Here is a 19,058-nt window from a genome sequence, read left to right as displayed (position 1 = left end):
AAATCAAACTGGGTTAAAATCATTTTGACCTGAAATTCATTTCAATTTATATCAAAATAATTTAAATTTAAATAAGTTTTCGTCTTGAATACTTTAAATTGATAAAAAGAATTTCCGTACCACACCAAAGACTATTTTGAATGTCGGTAGAAGGCTATATATCTGTAAGGCTTATCCCATGTCTCATGTCATAAGATTGTCGTCTTTAGCATTAGGGGTCACTTTCTTTTTACCTAAGTTCCCGCTCATATTAAAACCGATTGATGGAAAAAAAAGACAGAAAATTCACTTTCGCATAAGCTACTCAAGGATTATAAACGGCCTTGAAATCGTATATCTTAAAAGGCTTCTACGTCCGTTTATTAAGGTCTAATAAAGTTAATAAATAAATTAGCAAATTTGCTAAGATGTCTTTATTATAGGCTTCAGATTCTTTTGATCCTTTTTTGCCTTGAACAAATTGAAAAACCTAAAAACGTCTCTTCCTTATATGTTTTGAAGGATGTCATAAACATTTATCATTTCTGATCAAGTCAATTCCACACTAGAGGGAATATTTTGAATTTTTGAACAGTGAAGTACTCCGGTTGAAATTAAACGATGACATAATCCTAACACGTAATTGGACAATCTATTCAATCGTCGAAATTCTCGAAACATTTCTAGGCATAAGGTAATTTTAACAAGGAAAATTTGCCCTACCGTGCCTTTTGGCTGTGAGTTGCAGGCTTGCCTCTCCTTGAATTCTGTGTTGGCACAGCTTTATTCGGCACTTCCTCGAATTTGAGATGGAAATGTTCGATGTGAAGGTTTTGCTCTCTCTGCTTATTATTGTACTCATGGCGACTAGTGCTGTGACTGAAAGACGTGAAAACAAGAATGGTAAGAAACAGAAACTTATCTTGTATGATACAATAACCTACCAGCACATAATAAGGAATTTACCTACATTGCCAAAGGAAAAGCTGTATCTAGATACCGACAATCCTAATACATTGTTGCGTTTTAACAACTTTTGTTCAAACTTTATGTTATTTTCAATTGCCATGTTGTCATGCTTAAATCTAATTTTTATATATCGCAGTTGGATTATTAAAGTTAAGGTTTGAATCAGTTCTAAGGAACGACGTTTGCCATACTCATGTATAACGCAGAATTTGACAGAAGTGTAAGACATTACCTTGATAAATAGACCATATTTTGAATGTCTGAAGAATGAACCGTCCTCGAACAAATAGACAGCCTGTGTGATAAGATAATCTTGTTTAAAACGGGAAGATTGAGAAACTCTCCTTGAAACTTCTCGAAAATAAGAAAAATAGACAAGTATATATGTCGAACTTAATTTATTCGGCTGGCTTTGTTATATTTTATGTGTTAATTTCGTTTGTGATGGCTAACTAGATTAAAATTAAGATTGTTATAAGTAGAAAATTGAAAGAAAATACGCTTTCTCAAAGGCACCTTAGAAATTCCACCCTTATTACTACTAAATAGATATCTCTTGTCCATTAATTGAAGCTGAACAGAGTTTAACCTGCTCCGGGTTGTTTAAACGCCTTTAACTACACATGGTGGCCGCGTTGCCCCTTTCGACAATTTTAACAATTTCTACTTTCCGTCATATAAGCAATACAATCAAGTGCTTGAAAATTAATTTTTATGTCCTTGAAAAGTCTATTCTTTTTAATGAATAGAATTAAGAATGTATAAAAAGTAAGTTCAAGATTGTAAGTAGGTCAGAGGCTCGTTGAATTGTTTGGCGTAAGAGATTTCGTATATGTCCTTGAATACATCCGTATAATTCCCATACAGCCCGTTATACTTTTGCTACTGATTTTGCCATTACTGACGACACGCAGTTAAATGCTTGCGTGTACTTCGGGCTTACGAGAAACTTGTCGACAGCTTATATCTATACTACAGCCTTTCAATTAATTTCTTTCATTCCTAAAAGAGGAATCAGAGGGCGTAGTGCAAATAGCACATGGGATGTCACAAGGTAAAAATGATAAGCCTTTACAGGAGGACAAAACGAAGCTGTTCCACAGAAAAGCTGTTCTTCATGCACTTTCCGGCTGGCTGAGAAAAAACATTGAACCCATCTGGATGGCTTTTTTTGTAATCAGCAGTTTTCTTGCTTTATAAAGTATATTACCTTGATAAATAGACCATATTTTGAATGTCTGAAGAATGAACCGTCCTCGAACAAATAGACAGCCTGTGTGATAAGATAATCTTGTTTAAAACGGGAAGATTGAGAAACTCTCCTTGAAACTTCTCGAAAATAAGAAAAATAGACAAGTATATATGTCGAACTTAATTTATTCGGCTGGCTTTGTTATATTTTATGTGTTAATTTCGTTTGTGATGGCTAACTAGATTAAAATTAAGATTGTTATAAGTAGAAAATTGAAAGAAAATACGCTTTCTCAAAGGCACCTTAGAAATTCCACCCTTATTACTACTAAATAGATATCTCTTGTCCATTAATTGAAGCTGAACAGAGTTTAACCTGCTCCGGGTTGTTTAAACGCCTTTAACTACACATGGTGGCCGCGTTGTTTCGACAATTTTAACAATTTCTACTTTCCGTCATATAAGCAATACAATCAAGTGCTTGAAAATTAATTTTTATGTCCTTGAAAAGTCTATTCTTTTTAATGAATAGAATTAAGAATGTATAAAAAGTAAGTTCAAGATTGTAAGTAGGTCAGAGGCTCGTTGAATTGTTTGGCGTAAGAGATTTCGTATATGTCCTTGAATACATCCGTATAATTCCCATACAGCCCGTTATACTTTTGCTACTGATTTTGCCATTACTGACGACACGCAGTTAAATGCTTGCGTGTACTTCGGGCTTACGAGAAACTTGTCGACAGCTTATATCTATACTACAGCCTTTCAATTAATTTCTTTCATTCCTAAAAGAGGAATCAGAGGGCGTAGTGCAAATAGCACATGGGATGTCACAAGGTAAAAATGATAAGCCTTTACAGGAGGACAAAACGAAGCTGTTCCACAGAAAAGCTGTTCTTCATGCACTTTCCGGCTGGCTGAGAAAAAACATTGAACCCATCTGGATGGCTTTTTTTGTAATCAGCAGTTTTCTTGCTTTATAAAGTATAACATGTAAAATTTCATGAAAATCTGATGACTCGTTCGTTAGAAATCGTGCGTTTTCTCAGCGAGCTGGGAAGTGCATGAAGAACAGGTTTTCTGTGGAACAGCTTCGTTTTAAAACCCGTTTTGTGTCCTCCTGCCTTTATATGAACGATGAGATGTGACGATGAGCATTCCAAAATTTATTTGACTGTTGACAGACTGGCGCGTGTTGACAGACAGCTAATCTAATAAGCTATCATAATATAGAGATTGAATGAGTCTCCGGTGATAGAAAGTTCCATATACCAATGTATTATTATTACACGCGATAAAAATAGACAAAAAATGAACTTTTTTTAGAAGCTTAAGGGTTTAGAAAACGAGATAAGTTTGGATCACGCCACACCAAAAGCCTGTTGATTTCAGTTCTCAACCAATGAAAACGTCTCATTGCCAATCCTTGGAGACCCAGGGGCAGTTAGTGGGGCGAAACGAAGGAATAAACCGGGCAGAAATCGTAGCCCTCTTGAAAGTTTCAGAAGGGCTACGATTTCTGCCCGGTTTATTCCTTCGTTTCGCCCCACTAACTGCCCCTGGGTCTCCAAGGATTGGCAATGAGACGTTTTCATTGGTTGAGAACTGAAATCAACAGGCTTTTGGTGTGGCGTGATCCAAACTTATCTCGTTTTCTAATGGGTCTCCGAGGATGGTGATTGGCAGGCTGAACAGTTCAGCCTCCATTATACTGATAATAGGATCGCTCCTTGTTTAAGCTGCACGTGATTGACGCACGAGTAAAGTTCAAATTGGAGAGCTTTAATGTTGGAGCGCGTGCATGTGACATGAACGCGCTCCAAATGTGTAAAAAAGAACTCAGATGACCGATCAACAACAAAAATTTTGACATTGATACGATTGCAGTTTGTAATTGAGTCCATATTTCCTTTAATCTAAATAAATTAAAATCCTAAAAGTTGGCCTAAAGTGATTATTTTGCATTTTATATGTCAACAAGGTAACAATGGTAGTACACTCAACAACAAGAACAACACGAAAGAAAACTGCGATCAAGATGTCAAAGGGATCCGTAGATGTGCAGTGTACGTTTTAAATGATCCTTACCGGGAATGCTACACACAATTTTTTGTTGGCGATGAAGCACCAGTAGGTTTGCGTACTCGCGCCGCTAATTTGCGGACCGTAAGATACATCTGTCAACCACCGAAACCGAATCAACAAGATCCACAGCAGACCTACTACGCCACGATGTTCGATGAACGTTACGGAATTGCGGTGTTTTCGGCCTATAAATTGTCAAAGGAAAACATAAATTTCCAGAAAATGCAAGACGAAGAGCGCAATGATTGGTGCCAAACCCCAGGTAACTTACTTTAATGTAAATAAAACGGTTAATTCCCCCCTCAGTTAAAGCGTCCTTTAATATTCATGTGCTAAAACCCACTCAAAGTACGAATAATTATTAAATAGATTTAGCCAAGCCTAAAAGCGGAGCGCCCAGGTTATTTACTTTTCTCTTTATTTAAATCCGTTAATGTTAATAGGTTAATGTTTTAAGTATCACACTGACCGTGCGCGGACGGTGAAGTTATTCTTATAACTTGTATTGGTCTTTTTGTATCAGATTTTGATGATGAATTTGAAACAATAACAATAGAAATCAAACTGATTTGAAATATGTTACCAAAGATAAGTTAACACAACGGCTACTGACCTTTTTTGTGTCTAAAAGGCAGTCGATGTAATAAACCAACCGTCCATTTTTCGGCGGATAGTGAAATTCTGTAATTTTCTCTGGCGAAGTCAGCCATCGTGTTCTGAATTCAAAAATCGTATTATTTTTGGCTTGGTTTGTTATAATACTTGCGTTCGGCTGTTTGTTCTGAGGCGTCGACCGTAGGTTAATCCGTCGTTCTTATAACACTGGTGTTCAATTGGCATGAAACTTGAGACACTGTACAACAAGTCTATTTTTTTAATCTATGGCTGGGTTTAAAGGTTTTTCAAATGCGATCGATGGAAATAGACGCTTTGCATAAATGATGCCCAAATTTGAATATGATTACTTTGAACATCCTTAGCCTCGTGTGGATGTTTTTGACAAAGGATTTTTTACGTGAATGTGAGGCCTAGGATGTATAACCCTAAGTATTGTTGTTCAAATGCAAACGCCATTTATGCAAACTGTCTATGAAACTAGCCATCAAAATGACCGAATAATAATGAAATTCGTTAAATTGGTTGTGAAGCTAACCTGAATTGTGTACAAAATCGTCCTGAGACCTACACATCTCTTCCAGCCACTGGCGTCATCAGGCAATACCCTAAGCAAAAGCAGCATTCGCACAACCAGAACAACTTATGCTGCTTATTTTCCTCTCATTGATATGTGAAATATGTGAAAATAAATCGAGTGATCGCTAGTGCTAGTTAAAACTCTTCCAGTTGAGTACGAATCGAATCATCACTCTGTTGAGAATACGTGACTCAACGAGTTTTCCTACCATTAGTTTCCTTCCGATGATGGGGATGAAACATAAAACAGTAAATGAGATACTTTACTTACATGCTATAGCAGGGACGGTGGAACGTAATTTCAAATGTGGGGCTGACATATTTTTTGTCAGTGTCTGGGGGGTCGGGGGGGGGGGGGGGGAAGAAGCTCGCGCCGGAGGTGCGAGTCACTAGTGAGGTGCGGAGGGGGGTGTACGTAAATATATAATACTTGCTTTGAAATAACTTTCTAAATACGCCCTCGTTTTTTAAATATCTAAAGGTATCGAGAGACAAGGAAGTCAAATCAAGTACAGCAAACAAGCATATAAAATGGTTGACAAGAGTTATAATGTGTTAGGCCCTAAATATAATAGAGGTCACTTGGTCCCAGCAGCAACTCTTTCGAGTACCCCGGAGGGATATTTTTCCACTTACACATACACAAACGCCGTGCCACAAGTTATAGGTTTTAACAGTGGTCCGTGGAACGTCTTGGAAAACAATATACGACAGTATGCATCAGAAAAATGCATCAAGGATGGTGGAACTTTGTTTCTTTTAACTGGTACTTCATTCGCTCAGGTTGAACCGGGAACTGACCCTCCGCAGGTAAAGAAGGATCCAAACATTAAGACACTGCTAAATAAACCTGCTGACCCAGGTGATATTCATATTCCTAATTCAATGTGGACCGCTGGTTGTTGTGTCCTTGTAAATGGTGATGCAGCCAGTTTTGCAGCAATTGGAAACAATGAACAAATTCCAAATTTACGGCAAATTCGATTAATTGACCTCCAAGGTATTATTCTTGCCGACGTTACAGCTGTTGGCCGTAAAATCGGTGGACCAACCGTTGACCTGTTTCCTGGGAATAAAAATTGCTTGCAAAATAGCATCAAAATCTAAGAAATAATTGAAACAACCAACACTACCATATCAATAGCCAGCCGGTAGTGAACAAACACTATGTAGATTAAAAATGAAATAAAATATCTAAGAATAAATAAATTAATCAATGAATGAAAAAAATAAATAAGAAAATTGTGAGTAATTTAACGGAAAAAATGTTTAGGCAACATTCAGTCAGAAGAATGTTGTTGACTGCTTGCTAGTGTAGCCATTGATTGTCATTATCTGATACATAACTGATATATAATGTCTGTATCGAGGACCGTAAAAAATATAAAAAAATCTTTCTTTGGTTAACAATCTGTCAGAAAACAATTATTAGGCTCACAGTAGTAGGATGCAGCCTTTAGTCAATTAATGTACAATGAGAAATTGTAAACGAATAAAGAGAGCTTAATTAAATGCTCTATTCGCATGAGAATAGAATATTACCCAGAAAGCGGTCAGCGTCTTTTAGGCATGTTAGACCTTGCCGGTAAGGTAAGATACTGGTCACAATATATTGTTCATGGCCTGGTGGTTTAGGGGGGGGGGGGGGGGGGTGGAGGAGTGGTGTTCGGAGGACGTTTGGAGCCGCACTTCATTTCAGATGGTGATTGAAAGGAGGGACCACTTAACTGGGTCCTTAATTAGTACGTGAAACAGGAAAATATGACCTTGTGGCAATGATGATGAGTTTCATTACCTTTTGATTGGCTTTCCTACAACTGGCCCTGCGCTCGGTTGTGAAAGTGGTGAGTACTACAGCTGCAACTGCCTGTTTACTTAACTGTTTACAACTGCCTGTTTACTTACTTACTTTGTTTTCACGTGGCCATACTTCCACGTGTGGCCGGCAGCACTAAGCATGCAAGGGTCAATGTAAAGTTCTCAGTCAGCAAATCTCTTCTGTTAGCTTCTACTCCCCAGCTCAATTATGTCCATTCTACACAACACATTATACATCTAAACCAAAATTGCTTTTAATTGCTGAAATCTCCCCGTCGCTTTTTCATCAAATGACACTTTCAAGTAGCAACCGTAATTTAAGTGAGACTGTTGAGTTTAAACATCGTAATCAAAATAAAAACCTGCGAAACAATTGCGGCCATTTTTGCTCTAAACATTTCATCGTTAACTTATATGTTCTGCTAAAAAGTGCTATTAAATTAATATCGTTTCTGGTTTCAATTGTTTTGCATTGGTTGCAGTTTCCGTTTGCGACGTCATAAGCAACTAGACAATCAGCGCAGTCGTTTAAACACGCAGTAGTAAAAATTTCTAGATTAAGAAACAGTAAACAGAAATCTGAGTATGATGGCTGAGATCTTTGTTTGAAAATTTTGAAATTTTTTGTTTGAAAATTTAAGAAAAATCCGTTCTTCAAGTAGAGCTTCACTCTCCAGAGATTCATCGTTTATGTTTGTGCGCTTAGCGGTTAAACCAGCGCCTGCTAAATTTTGAAACCTCCTGGACTGAACTGAGTCGACGCCTAGACCCCCCCCCCCCCCCGCCAAAAAAAAATGGGGGGTCCGCCGGCTACAACCCCCCTCCCCCTCCGATCCTCCCTGCTCCGCTGCCTCTGTACCCGAACCCGTCTCAGACAGTTTCAGACCTTTAAGTTTCTTAATTACTATAAATAGCAAAGAAATAATTACTTTTCCAAAATAACTTTCAACACAATTGGGCGATGGCAACTTGTATAGATTAAATCATTTATGCGTAGTTTTTGACTGATCATGCATAAAAAACTAGCAAGCGAGCGTTAATTGCTCACACTAAGGCCCGGTTCAGACGCCGATCTTTTCATGAGCCGAACCTAATTCCTTGAATTAAGTACATGAAAAGATCGGCGTCTGAATCAAATTAGAACGGCTATTTCAATTTGGAACGGCTCACCCGTTCTTCCCGCCTGGCTTGGCCGAGAATTTCGCCTGTGGAACGCCTTTGGAACGTCTTTGATTCCGACGCCGTACTTTTCATGTGCCGATCCTAATTCATAAATTAGTATAATGTATTTTGACTGGTTTTATTGGAACTGTATTAGGAACGGCCTCGGAACGGCCAAAAAGTACGGCGTCTGAATCAAGAGGCGTGCTTTTGTCAATTTGGGTCGGTCCAAATTCGAATTGAGTTCGGCTCATGAAAAGTACGGCGTCTGAATCGGGCCTAAGGCGATGCTTTGAGACGCGTGTTTCGACAGCTTGCCAAACAAGTCGAAAATGATCAAGAATTATTTGATGTTCTTTGTAGCTGTTTTGGCACTTTGCGTATTGTCATGTGGTAAGTTTTTGAATTGCCCTTGTTTTTACATTTGCTCGCTTTGTTTTTAAGTGGCCACGTTACTGAATATCTAATTGAACTTCTGCGTTTGGTCCGCAGCACTGAGCATGCAAGGCTCAACAAATGTCTTCTATTTTTCTGCAATTATTTTCATTCTGCTCTCGATGCTATACATCAAAACGAAGGTTACTTTCATTGGCTGACATCTCGCGTTTCTGATCCAATGACGCTCTCAAGAGCCATTTAATTAAAGCGGAAGTTAAGACCATTTTCGTAATTAAGAGCTTTGAATGTGAATTTTGAGTTTAAGAAGGCATCCTCCTCAAGAAAACATCTCCGAGAAAATATTCCAGCACCTTCTTTCATCGTTAATTTATATCTTTTGTTAAAAATTGTTCTCTAATGATATCATTATCGTTTTCAGTTTCTCTTCGTGACGTCATCAATAACTAGACATGTAACGAAGTCTTAATAACACAAACGACAGTAAAAATCGTAAAAACGCGTATTCTAGTGGTAGAAACAGATAATGGAGGCATTGTGATCATTAATCAGTATGAAGTAGTTATGTCTGATTGTTGTCTTCTGCGAGTAGAGACGTTTTGAACATTTTTAATTCATAAATTCAGTTTAAGAGAGTGGAAACGTGATAGGCATTTAATTAACCAGATTAGTCAATTACATAATTATGCTGTGCACGCTGCAGCGTGTTATTTAAGCTGTGTTGCTAAAAACAGTAACTATCTCTCTAAACAAACGCTCACGAAGTAAATGCAAAGAGATGAGCAACTGAACATACTCGTTCCTGTTACCAACGACCTTTTCCTGTTTGTTTTCTCTGGGTACATAAGTTCATTCAGTTGCTCTTGGAGTGAAAGCGAAAACAGCAAGTGGAAAAAATGTACGGGAAATTCCCTTTGCATAGGACTACTGACCGAAACTGGTTTGTTTAGGGCATACTTTTCTTATTTTTTCGATCACGTACTGCGCTGCATAATACGAAATTGTTCGTGATATTAAATCGTTGCACCGTGCGCAAAGTTTCTGAAAAAGGGGCGCAATGGGGGATTGCACGACTCTTATACATTAACTAGGGATAGTTGACACTACAGCTGTTAATCTCAGTGTTAATATTTTTAAGTGCATTCCTTACTGCTATACAGTCAATTCTTTCGCTTAATATTTTGGCTCTTCTATTTGCAAAATTGATTAAAACTCAGGAAAGTAACCACTAATTTCTGAAGTTAACTTGAAGTCTTACAAAGATTTCCGAAGTTGACCCGACGTCTTCCGAAGATTTTCGAAGCGGGCCCGAAGGATTGCGAAGTTGATCCGACGAATTTGTTTGGAGCTGAATCAAAGTCTTCCGAAGATTTTCCAATGTTTGCCCGGAAAACTTAGGAAGGTTTCTGAAGTTTACTCGAAGTATTCTGAAGACGAGCTGAGGACTTAGTTTACTGTTCCGAATGGTCATGATTCACATTACGGAAATATGCTCATAACTTGTTTTGACCTTCCCGTACAATTCATGATTAAAAGGTGCTCATGTCTCGTGTTTTGAGAGTTCTCAAATTGCACTAGCATTAAGTGTCCCGTGTGTCCGTAATCTTTTTGTGACAATGCATAAGTAGGCAGTCGTTCATACGATTCTGCTTCATGGTGCTTCTTGTAGGTAGTTTTTGAGTCGTCAGACGGAAAATGCTTCACTGCTTCTATCAGGAGCCCAGTTCTGTGGAAAAATCCAGCAGTTGATTGGCTTCTCGAGCACAGGTCGGAGCTCTTCAAAAAATTCCCTGCAACATACTATTCCGCCAGGCGCGATCCTGATGAAGCGATTTGTGAAAAGATAACTAGACTGAATATTTTGCCAAACTGATTTCTTTGCTACGCTGGTGATATTATTTTTGGTGCATGCTGTGGGATGGAGGTGGGCTAAGCTCCCAAAACTTTTGTTTTGGCACCCGGTTAGGCCACCTCTGTACCCGAACCCGTCTCAGACAGTTTTAGACCTTTCAGTTCCCTAATTATTACTTATAATCTACAGACGTATAATTGTTTCAAAAATAGCTCTTAGCACAGTTGGGCAATGGCAACTTGTAAAGGCTAAATCAATCAGGCGTAGATATTGACTGATCATGCATAAAATAACAACTTTATTACTAGCAAGCGAACGTTAATTGGTCATACTTCAGCGATGTCTTGAGACGTACGTTTCGACAACCCCTAAAAGAGTCGGAAATGAATCGTTTGATATTCCTTGTAGCTGCTTTGGCCCTTTTAGTATTTCCAAGTGGTGAGTATTAGAATTGCTCTTGTTTTTCACTTGCCTACTTTGTTTTAATGTGGCCATGTTACAGAGTATCTAAATTAATTGAACTTCCGCATGTGGTCCGCAGCACTAAGCATGCAAGGCATATTTTTCTGCAATCATTTTCATTCCGCTCTCGATGTTATACATTTAAACGAAGGTTAAACGGCCTTCACACGACAGTACAAGCGAAAGTTGGCAAACTTGATTTGGCAAACTCAAGTTGGTGTGCGTGAACAACACAGCAACAGTTGGCAAACATGTTGGCAAATAGAACTTGTCTGTATTTGTTGCCAACAGTTTGCCAACAGTTGTTGTGTTGTTCACGCACACCAACTTGAGTTTGCCAACACCCCGCAAACATTTCATCATTAATTTGTATCCTTTGCTAAAAGTTGCTAAGAAATGTTATCACTTTTGCTTATGTTTCACTTTCATCGTTAATTTAATCTTTTGCTAAAAGTTGTTTTCAAATAATATCACTTTCGTTTTCAGTTTCTGTTTGTGACGTCATCAATAATTAGATATCTAACGAATTCAACATGAACGACAGTAAACAATGAACGTAAAAACGCGTATTCCAACGGTGGGAAACAGATATTGGAAGCGTTATGATCGTTTATTAGTATGAGTAGAGCGAGTAGAGCTTCACGCCATAAGGAAATTTCTTATTTCAAATCGCCTGAGTAAACCACACATTTCAGCGACCTGAAACTAGTGCCTGCTAAGCTAAAACGAGAGACGCTGACTCATAACAAATCTCTGTAACGTATTCGTACGGGCAATAAGTGGCTTATTAGAAAAGGTTTTTGTTACAAAAATTCTGTAGAATTATTATTATCAAGAACTTGCAGAACATTCCGAGAGAGGACAGTGGACGGGGAGAGAGTTTTTGAACATTTGTAGTTACAGATCTAGAGTTCGTACCCTTTTTCACAAACAATTTTTCAGGACTTTTCAAGGACTCAGATTGATTTTCCCAGGACCCCAAAACTAACATTAACCTTTTTCACTCCCAAGATTTCAATATTATTTCTCCTTAATTTCTGTACATTTCTTATAATGTTTGTTGTGGAAATTCAGTTGTTACTTGAGTTTAACAGATTTCCAGAACTTTCCAGGACCGGTAGTCTTTCTCCAAGACTTTTCCAGACCCGGAAAGTCCACAATAAAATTCCAGGACTTTCCAGGTTTTCCAGGGTTAATTGACTAATTAATTAAGTAATTAGGCATTTAAGCGAAAACAGCAAGTGAGAAAATGTACGGGAAATTCCCTCTTGCATAAGACCGACATTGGTTGTGTTAAAAACGTACTTTTGTTATTGTTTTGATCACGTACTGCGCTGCATAATACGAAATTGTTCGTGATATCAATTTGTTGCACCGTGCAAAGTTTCTAAAAACAGGTTCAACATGTGTGCCGGGCTTGTACGACCCTTTTATACATTAAGTAATGATTCTCACAAGAAGTAGGCATCTGCAATCCAAAGCTGTCAACAGCTAATCCATTAATTGAATTAAATTCTTTGCCTTTGATTGGCTGAAAAGTCAAAATTGGCGTAATTTTTTGCGATAAACTAGGTTCCAGCATCATCTACATTGTACATACCGAGTTTCGTTACCATGGGATATGAGGAACTGGCTCTAATCGAGTAGCATGGTCTTCTCGTATCGGCCGCCGTATTGGATCGAGACATAGCCGTGAAGTTGTCACGTTGTTATCAGAATGTTTTGCTTAGATTTCAGTATCTTTTTTTTAGTTTACAACTAAAACAAGCTGAATAGAGAGGTCTCCTTCAGTTTTTGGAATGGAAAACGTAATTTTAAGGTGTAGAATGCCTCCACACGCTTCGTGTTGTTGTCAACATCATAAAATTCCTCATTCATGAGTCGATAAGCAAAAGTTTAATCTTCAAGTGAGTATTAGTAGTTGCTTTCTAAAATTCAAAATTAAGGTAATAAGAGGAGCTATAATCACACATTAGGATTATAATTAGAAATAACTGCTAAAGTATTTATGGGCTGTCTGTCAGTTTCTGCGTAGCACTCGCTTCGATTTGTTCGTTTTTTACCTCCAATGTACTTATCCCGTTCACTTGAACACCATAGGGACAACAACATAAAAAATAAGATGTCAGGTGTCCGCACACCGGGGTTCCGACTGTATCACTTAATTTTTTATGGCAAAACTGTCTGCCAGTAAATGTACGTTGTCTTAAACTATGCAAGTATCTTGCATATTAAAAAGTTTTCATGCAGACCGTTTTGATTTTCCTCAGGTGCTGCCAAAGAAGCGAATGGCTGTTTGTTTGTTTCCCACCTTACCGGCGAAGATTCACCTTATTGTGGTCCTTCTGTTATGCCATGCCAGACTTTACCACATGCACTACGGCTAGTTCGCGATGGCGGCAAGATTTGCCTCGACGGAAGGAACAGCGAGTCACATCCATACGGCTGTTTAACACTGGACGATGGTCATGGTGCTGTTGAACGGTTAGTAATACGCAAAAGCATCACAATACAAGGACAATTCACGGACGCCCACATTTCCTGCAAAAATCCCAATGATCTAATCTTCGGCAGTCATGCTACAGGTGATCTTCTTAAGGTTACTCTCTCAAACCTTGTATTTAGCAACACTAGAGTCATCTTTCACAACGTGTGCGCCTTTGATGTCGTCATAACCAAATGCAGGTTTATGAACTGCCCGTATGGTGTTGGCATACGACAGGAAAATTCATCTGCACTTGCCTGTCAAAAGTCGACGCTCGCGGTCACCGACAGTGAATTCTTGTTCAATGCAAAATCTATAGTAGTCTACTTATTTAACGAGTTTTTTAATCTGACGATCTCGCGGTGCCTTTTTCGAGGGCAAAACAGGACGGTTTAACGTATCTCGGGATCTAGAAATTCAACAGGCGCTGTTTATGTCTTGTCAAGAACGCTGTTGAACAAGAGGATCCGTACATATACTTATATCACCGATTCCGTTTTCCGGCAGCTTGGCCACGAAGACAACAGCTTTGCACTAGTAGTTTCAATTCATGAAATCTATAGCACTGGATATGTGTCAATACTAAATACATCGTTTATAAACAACGAAAACTCCATTTATGTTCAAGGTGGAATTGATTTACGATTGACAGAGGTGACCATTGATTCCACATTTTCATATGCCATTCAAGCCGGCGGTACTCCAAAGTTGGTACAAAAGGTAGTCGGTATAAAGGTTTTCCTAGATCGATGCATTCTAGTGAACAACAGGGTTGGCATAAGAATGGCAACAACCACGTGCCTGGGAGATAGGCACTATTGTTCAGCGAGCGACCAAACACTTGTTGTTAAAAACAGCCTTTTCCTAGGAGGTCCCGAAACACGAGGTAATGGTGATGCAATCAGGTTTTTTGTAGAAAATAACATGAAAATGTACGAACCTTTCAATTCGAGGTTTGGGTTTGAAGCACAGCTAAGACTTGAAAACGTTACATTTCAAGGATTACATGACTGTGCATTGTCTGTTGGTGCAGACAAGCTTGTCTATGGGCTGATCTCGGTAAAAAACTGCAGGTTTCTTAACAACCACCAGTTTGTGTATCGATTAGATGAACGGGCAACTGTACAAGTAGAATTTCAGAACGACGACCCGCCTAAATGTCTGCACCAAAGAGAAGGCGACAAACGTAGCGAATTCATATGGAACAAGAAATTTCGTCTTCCCGTGATATTTGAAGATACTATATTTGAAGGTAACACCGGTGTATCTGGAGCTTTGAATTTGCTGAATGGTAATGTTACGCTGAGGAACTGTACTTTTAAAAACAACGAGGGAGTAACTCTAGCAGGTCACGTGTACATGAAAACTGGCTACGGAAGTCTCAACATCGTAGATAGTACCTTTCTGCAAACAAGTACAACGAGGCGTTCCAATATTTCAGGCTATAGCTCTTTCCTACAATCTGAGAGCGCTGGTCCTTTAATAATCACAAATTCGACTTTTGTAGCTAACGACAACAGGAAATTCTACCCAATCTTTGCAACTACAAAGAGCAGTTCCATAGAAGTCGACACCTCTTCCTCCTTTCGATGTCCCACTGGAAAGCAAATCAATCTCGAGAAAATGGCAAAAAACGATGGCTTTGAATTTGTCGAAGATAGTGACACATGTTGGATAAACGTTAATTACATCAAATTATTCTGTGAAGAGTGTCCCGATGGTTTCTATACTCTGCAGAGAGGGTCGACCAGTGGTTTAAATATTAATAAGGGAACCGAGTGCTTGAAATGTCCATACGGAGCGACGTGTGAAAATGGAGACATTGTAGCCAAAGAGAATTTTTGGGGTTTCAAAGTTTTACCAAGACCGCCAAGTCTGCAATTTATTCCTTGTCCACTAGAGTACTGCCAAACTACAACCCATCCTGTCAATAATACATACAAAAATGGTTGTCATGGTAACAGGTCAGGCGTACTGTGTGGCCAGTGTTCACGTGGATACAGTGAGGCCCTGTATTCCACGTCCTGCAGAAAGAAAGAGAAATGCAACAACCACTGGTTCTGGATGGCGAGCATCATCTATGTTATGGTATTTGCACTTTACGTCATCTTTAAGCCTCCCATCTTCTCATTGTTATATCGACAGAGTCTGTGGTTTAGGAAGACACCCGAAAGTAGTCAAACAGCGGCGTCACCAAACGAAGACAACAGTGATAAACACGATGCCGGGTATCTGAAGATCGTCTTCTACTTCTATCAAGTTGCCGAGCTGGTGATGGTAAAGTCCCCCGAAAACGCTCTTCACATGGTTCCTTTCATTCCACCCGTCATTGCGCTTTTTAATTTCCAGGTTAAAACTATGGACGGTAGTATTGGCTGTCCATTTCCTGGCCTCACTGCTGTCACCAAAGAACTATTCATGTGCTTAAAGTTTCTTGCAACATTGCTTTTCATTGGTGTCATCTACGGCATTCATCGAAGCATAAGTAAGTCATGTCACATCACAACCCCATCATTGGCATTGTACCTGGCTGTTGCTTTGGAAACATTGCTACTTGGATACGAAACACTTGCAGATACAACCCTAAAGCTCATGCACTGTGTGCCTATTGGGCAGGAGTGGCGCCTGTTTGTGGATGGCAACATTCAATGTTGGCAGTGGTGGCAGTACCTGTTCATTGTCTTCATAGTGGTGTTCGTCATTCCCCTCGTGCTGGTGCTTTTCTGGGGATCACTAATGCTTTCCAAAGACAAAGTGTCAGCCAAGGAATTCTTGATATCATGTGCATTCCCTCTGCCTCTTCTTCTTATCTGGCTGTTTCGATATTGTAAGAAGAGACTGAATGGAAACCAATTCGAACCGTTTGGTGGAAATTCCCAAGATTCGGAAGAAATCAAGAAGGTTCTCCACGATCCTTTCCGTCCTTCCTCCAATGGCGAGCATGGAACGTTGTACTGGGAAAGCGTATTGACTGGTCGAAGGTTTATCTTGCTGACCATTCATACTTTTTCTACCAACTTCATGACGCGGTTCGTCTGCCTGGATTGTGTATGTGTTCTGATTCTGCTGCATCATCTGATGTCGAGGCCATTTCGCAACCGCAAAGCCAACCTCTGCGAAACCCTTTCCCTGTTTAGCTTGGTTGCCATTTGTACATTCAGTTTAGCTGAAGTTACCTATATCTCCGAGGGACTAGAGCCTACTGGACCCAATCAAAGCTTTGTCCGTGTTTTGCAGTGGATCGAGATTGTTGTGCTTGGCCTGCTGCCAGCTGTTGCTTGCATCCTTGTGGTGTTTGCTGCTTTATCTCAAGTCATCCGTGCTCTGTACCACTTCGTCAGAATCGCGATAAAATGCACTCACTCTACGATCTCCAAGGTCCCTCCAGGCCCGTGGAATTCAGAGGTGTTAAACACCGTAACCTGACCTAAGAAACATAATATTTTACTCAAAACTGTCATAAAGTTACGTAAATGAGAACATTTCCGTCTTGTAACAACAAAGAAATGAAATCCAACTTGATTTGAAGAAGTAGGCGTTGATTTTAAGTATCCATCTTTATTCTCGCTTTCCCTCACTTACTTTCTTATCATCAGACAAGAATGATAATGAGCTTCAAAAGCAAAGTTAAGATAGTCTTTTTGTTGTTTTAATCAATTAGTGTTACAATGATTGTTTGCTTGCATTAATAACATACGAAAACTAACTGGTAAAAATAGCAGAGTGCTAAACGTTTTATTTAGATTGTAGCTTAAGCATGTTTCATTACCGAGTTGTTTCGTAAATGATTTTAAGACTTTGCAGTATTTAGTATGTAACCGCCATGTTGTTGTGCTTCTTATAGGTGGCGGAGCAGGGGGGAAGGGCAGCGAGGGGCTGTAGCCCCCCAAACGAAACTTTGGAGGGCTTACCCCCCCCCCCCCCGTTTTGGTGCCGAGCGTAAAATTGGTTTGTCACGATATTCTGTCTCGTCAGTGAGTTCAATCATCATCGCCACTCCCTTGAAAGTCTTCGGGAAACTTCGTTTATCTTTGGAATTGTTTGAAACACGATCGGAAACGTTCGTATGGCCTTCGAACAACAATCGTAGAATCTTCGGAAATCTTCGGTCTAGAAACTGCTTAGAAAACAAAAAGTTGCTAGAACGGAAAAAAGTTGCTCCAAATATGCAAACCTGCCGATAATTTTTGGGACAGTCTTAGACCCGGGTTCCAAAACGCTCCGCCGCCTCTGCTTCTTTGGAAAACAAAGGTGGCGATCATAACTTAACGATACCAAAACAATACCTGTGTAATATAATTAAGATATGCCTACATTTAAGAATAGTGTTGAATACCATTGAATGTTTTTTTTAGGTTTGTTGTTTGAACAACAAATCCACCTTCATTTGGCAATCGAATTTGCTCACGTACCTTATTGTTACTTATTTTCGCGGGACTTAATTTTCGCGATTTTCAAAAAAATCGCGAAATTTAAGACCCGCGAAAATTTATTTCAAACGTTTTCTATTGTATTTTTTTTATGCTAAATTGCGTATTTTTTGGCCAAATCTCGAAAATTAAGTCCCGCGAAATATGCACGTGCCATTTTCGCGAAATTAAGTTCCCGCGAACGATAGTAGATTGTTTTTTGATACACATTCCGTTCAGTCGGCAACGGATTTGCTTTCCACTGAAAAAACCTATATTGAAACTTAGGCGAGTTAGTTAACTTTTCTGGCAGTGTCTGGTCAGTTTATATGATAGACTTGAAGCTTGTTAGTTGAAAGAAAATGTTTGTGTGAAGATAAGTAGCTTTAATGAGCCCGCTTAAAAAGCTTTATATAAGAACGTTGGCCGACTAGCTTGTAGACGAACAGTGGATCATTTAAAGTACGTAAGGTTAACCTAGTTTAGCGAAAATACTACTCACTCTAATAACATAGATTTTTCTTTTAATTTTGCTAAACTATTGGATCACGTTCGTTTCAGTCTGACGCATTCTGTCCAGCCAGCCACTGCAGTGATTGGTATTAAAACCTACAGTTTTGAAGTTACTTTTAGCTGAGCCCTATAGGCTTTTATTTTCTTGGTTTTCGCTCTGAATTCAAAGCGCGGCTTTGAGTACAGAGACGCCCCCGTGTCTAAGTTCTTCTGTTTATTATTTTATAAATGTACTAATCAATCACAGCTAAAGCGTGGACACAATGTGTGTGACTTTAAGCATCAGTTTTAGTGCACGAGAGTCACTTTGTCGCCTGTAACTGTACAGTTTAGAGGTGAAGAATAAAATGTCTGCTGATCCCAGATAAAAGATCTCTCTTCTTTGCCTCAAGTTCCCTACGACAATAGCGATTCAAATCAGTTCGGTAGTGAAAAAAAAATCGCATTAAACCAACCAGTATTGATCTTGTTTTATTGTAACCAACAGATTACAATATAACCAATTAAGAAAAAAAAACTAATTGGAACTAAGGTACTACAATGG

General features: G+C 39.1%; 1 protein-coding gene and 1 pseudogene across 2 annotated transcripts; both read left to right on the top strand.

Annotated features, from left to right (window-relative positions):
- Positions 1–730: 730 nt before the first annotated feature.
- LOC144632460 (uncharacterized) lies at positions 731–6,959 on the top strand. The gene is made up of 3 exons (XM_078491119.1): positions 731–882; positions 4,121–4,486; positions 5,900–6,959. Exons 1-3 carry the CDS (start codon positions 789–791, stop codon positions 6,523–6,525), a joined length of 1,086 nt encoding a protein of 361 aa, XP_078347245.1. The 5' UTR covers positions 731–788; the 3' UTR covers positions 6,526–6,959.
- Positions 6,960–11,002: 4,043 nt separating this feature from the next.
- Positions 11,003–17,461, top strand: LOC144632392 (uncharacterized; annotated as a pseudogene). Its single transcript, XR_013566893.1, has 2 exons — positions 11,003–11,083; positions 13,378–17,461. The product of XR_013566893.1 is annotated as an uncharacterized LOC144632392 (transcript).
- Positions 17,462–19,058: the final 1,597 nt, after the last annotated feature.

The sequence above is a fragment of the Oculina patagonica genome, chromosome 12 (genome assembly GCF_052425735.1).
Source record: "Oculina patagonica isolate OP01 chromosome 12, crgOcupat, whole genome shotgun sequence".
In the NCBI taxonomy this organism is placed as follows: Eukaryota; Metazoa; Cnidaria; class Anthozoa; order Scleractinia; family Oculinidae; genus Oculina; species Oculina patagonica.
Note: the sequence above shows the minus strand (reverse complement) of the source record. Positions and strands in the feature narration are given on the sequence as shown.

Coding starts and splice junctions, on each gene's coding strand:
- LOC144632460 (XM_078491119.1), top strand. CDS start 789: ATGGAAATGTTCGATGTGAAGGTTTTGCTCTCTCTGCTTATTATTGTA. Junction 883..4,120: donor AAGACGTGAAAACAAGAATG/GTAAGAAACAGA, acceptor TATGTCAACAAG/GTAACAATGGTAGTACACTC. Junction 4,487..5,899: donor TGATTGGTGCCAAACCCCAG/GTAACTTACTTT, acceptor AAATATCTAAAG/GTATCGAGAGACAAGGAAGT.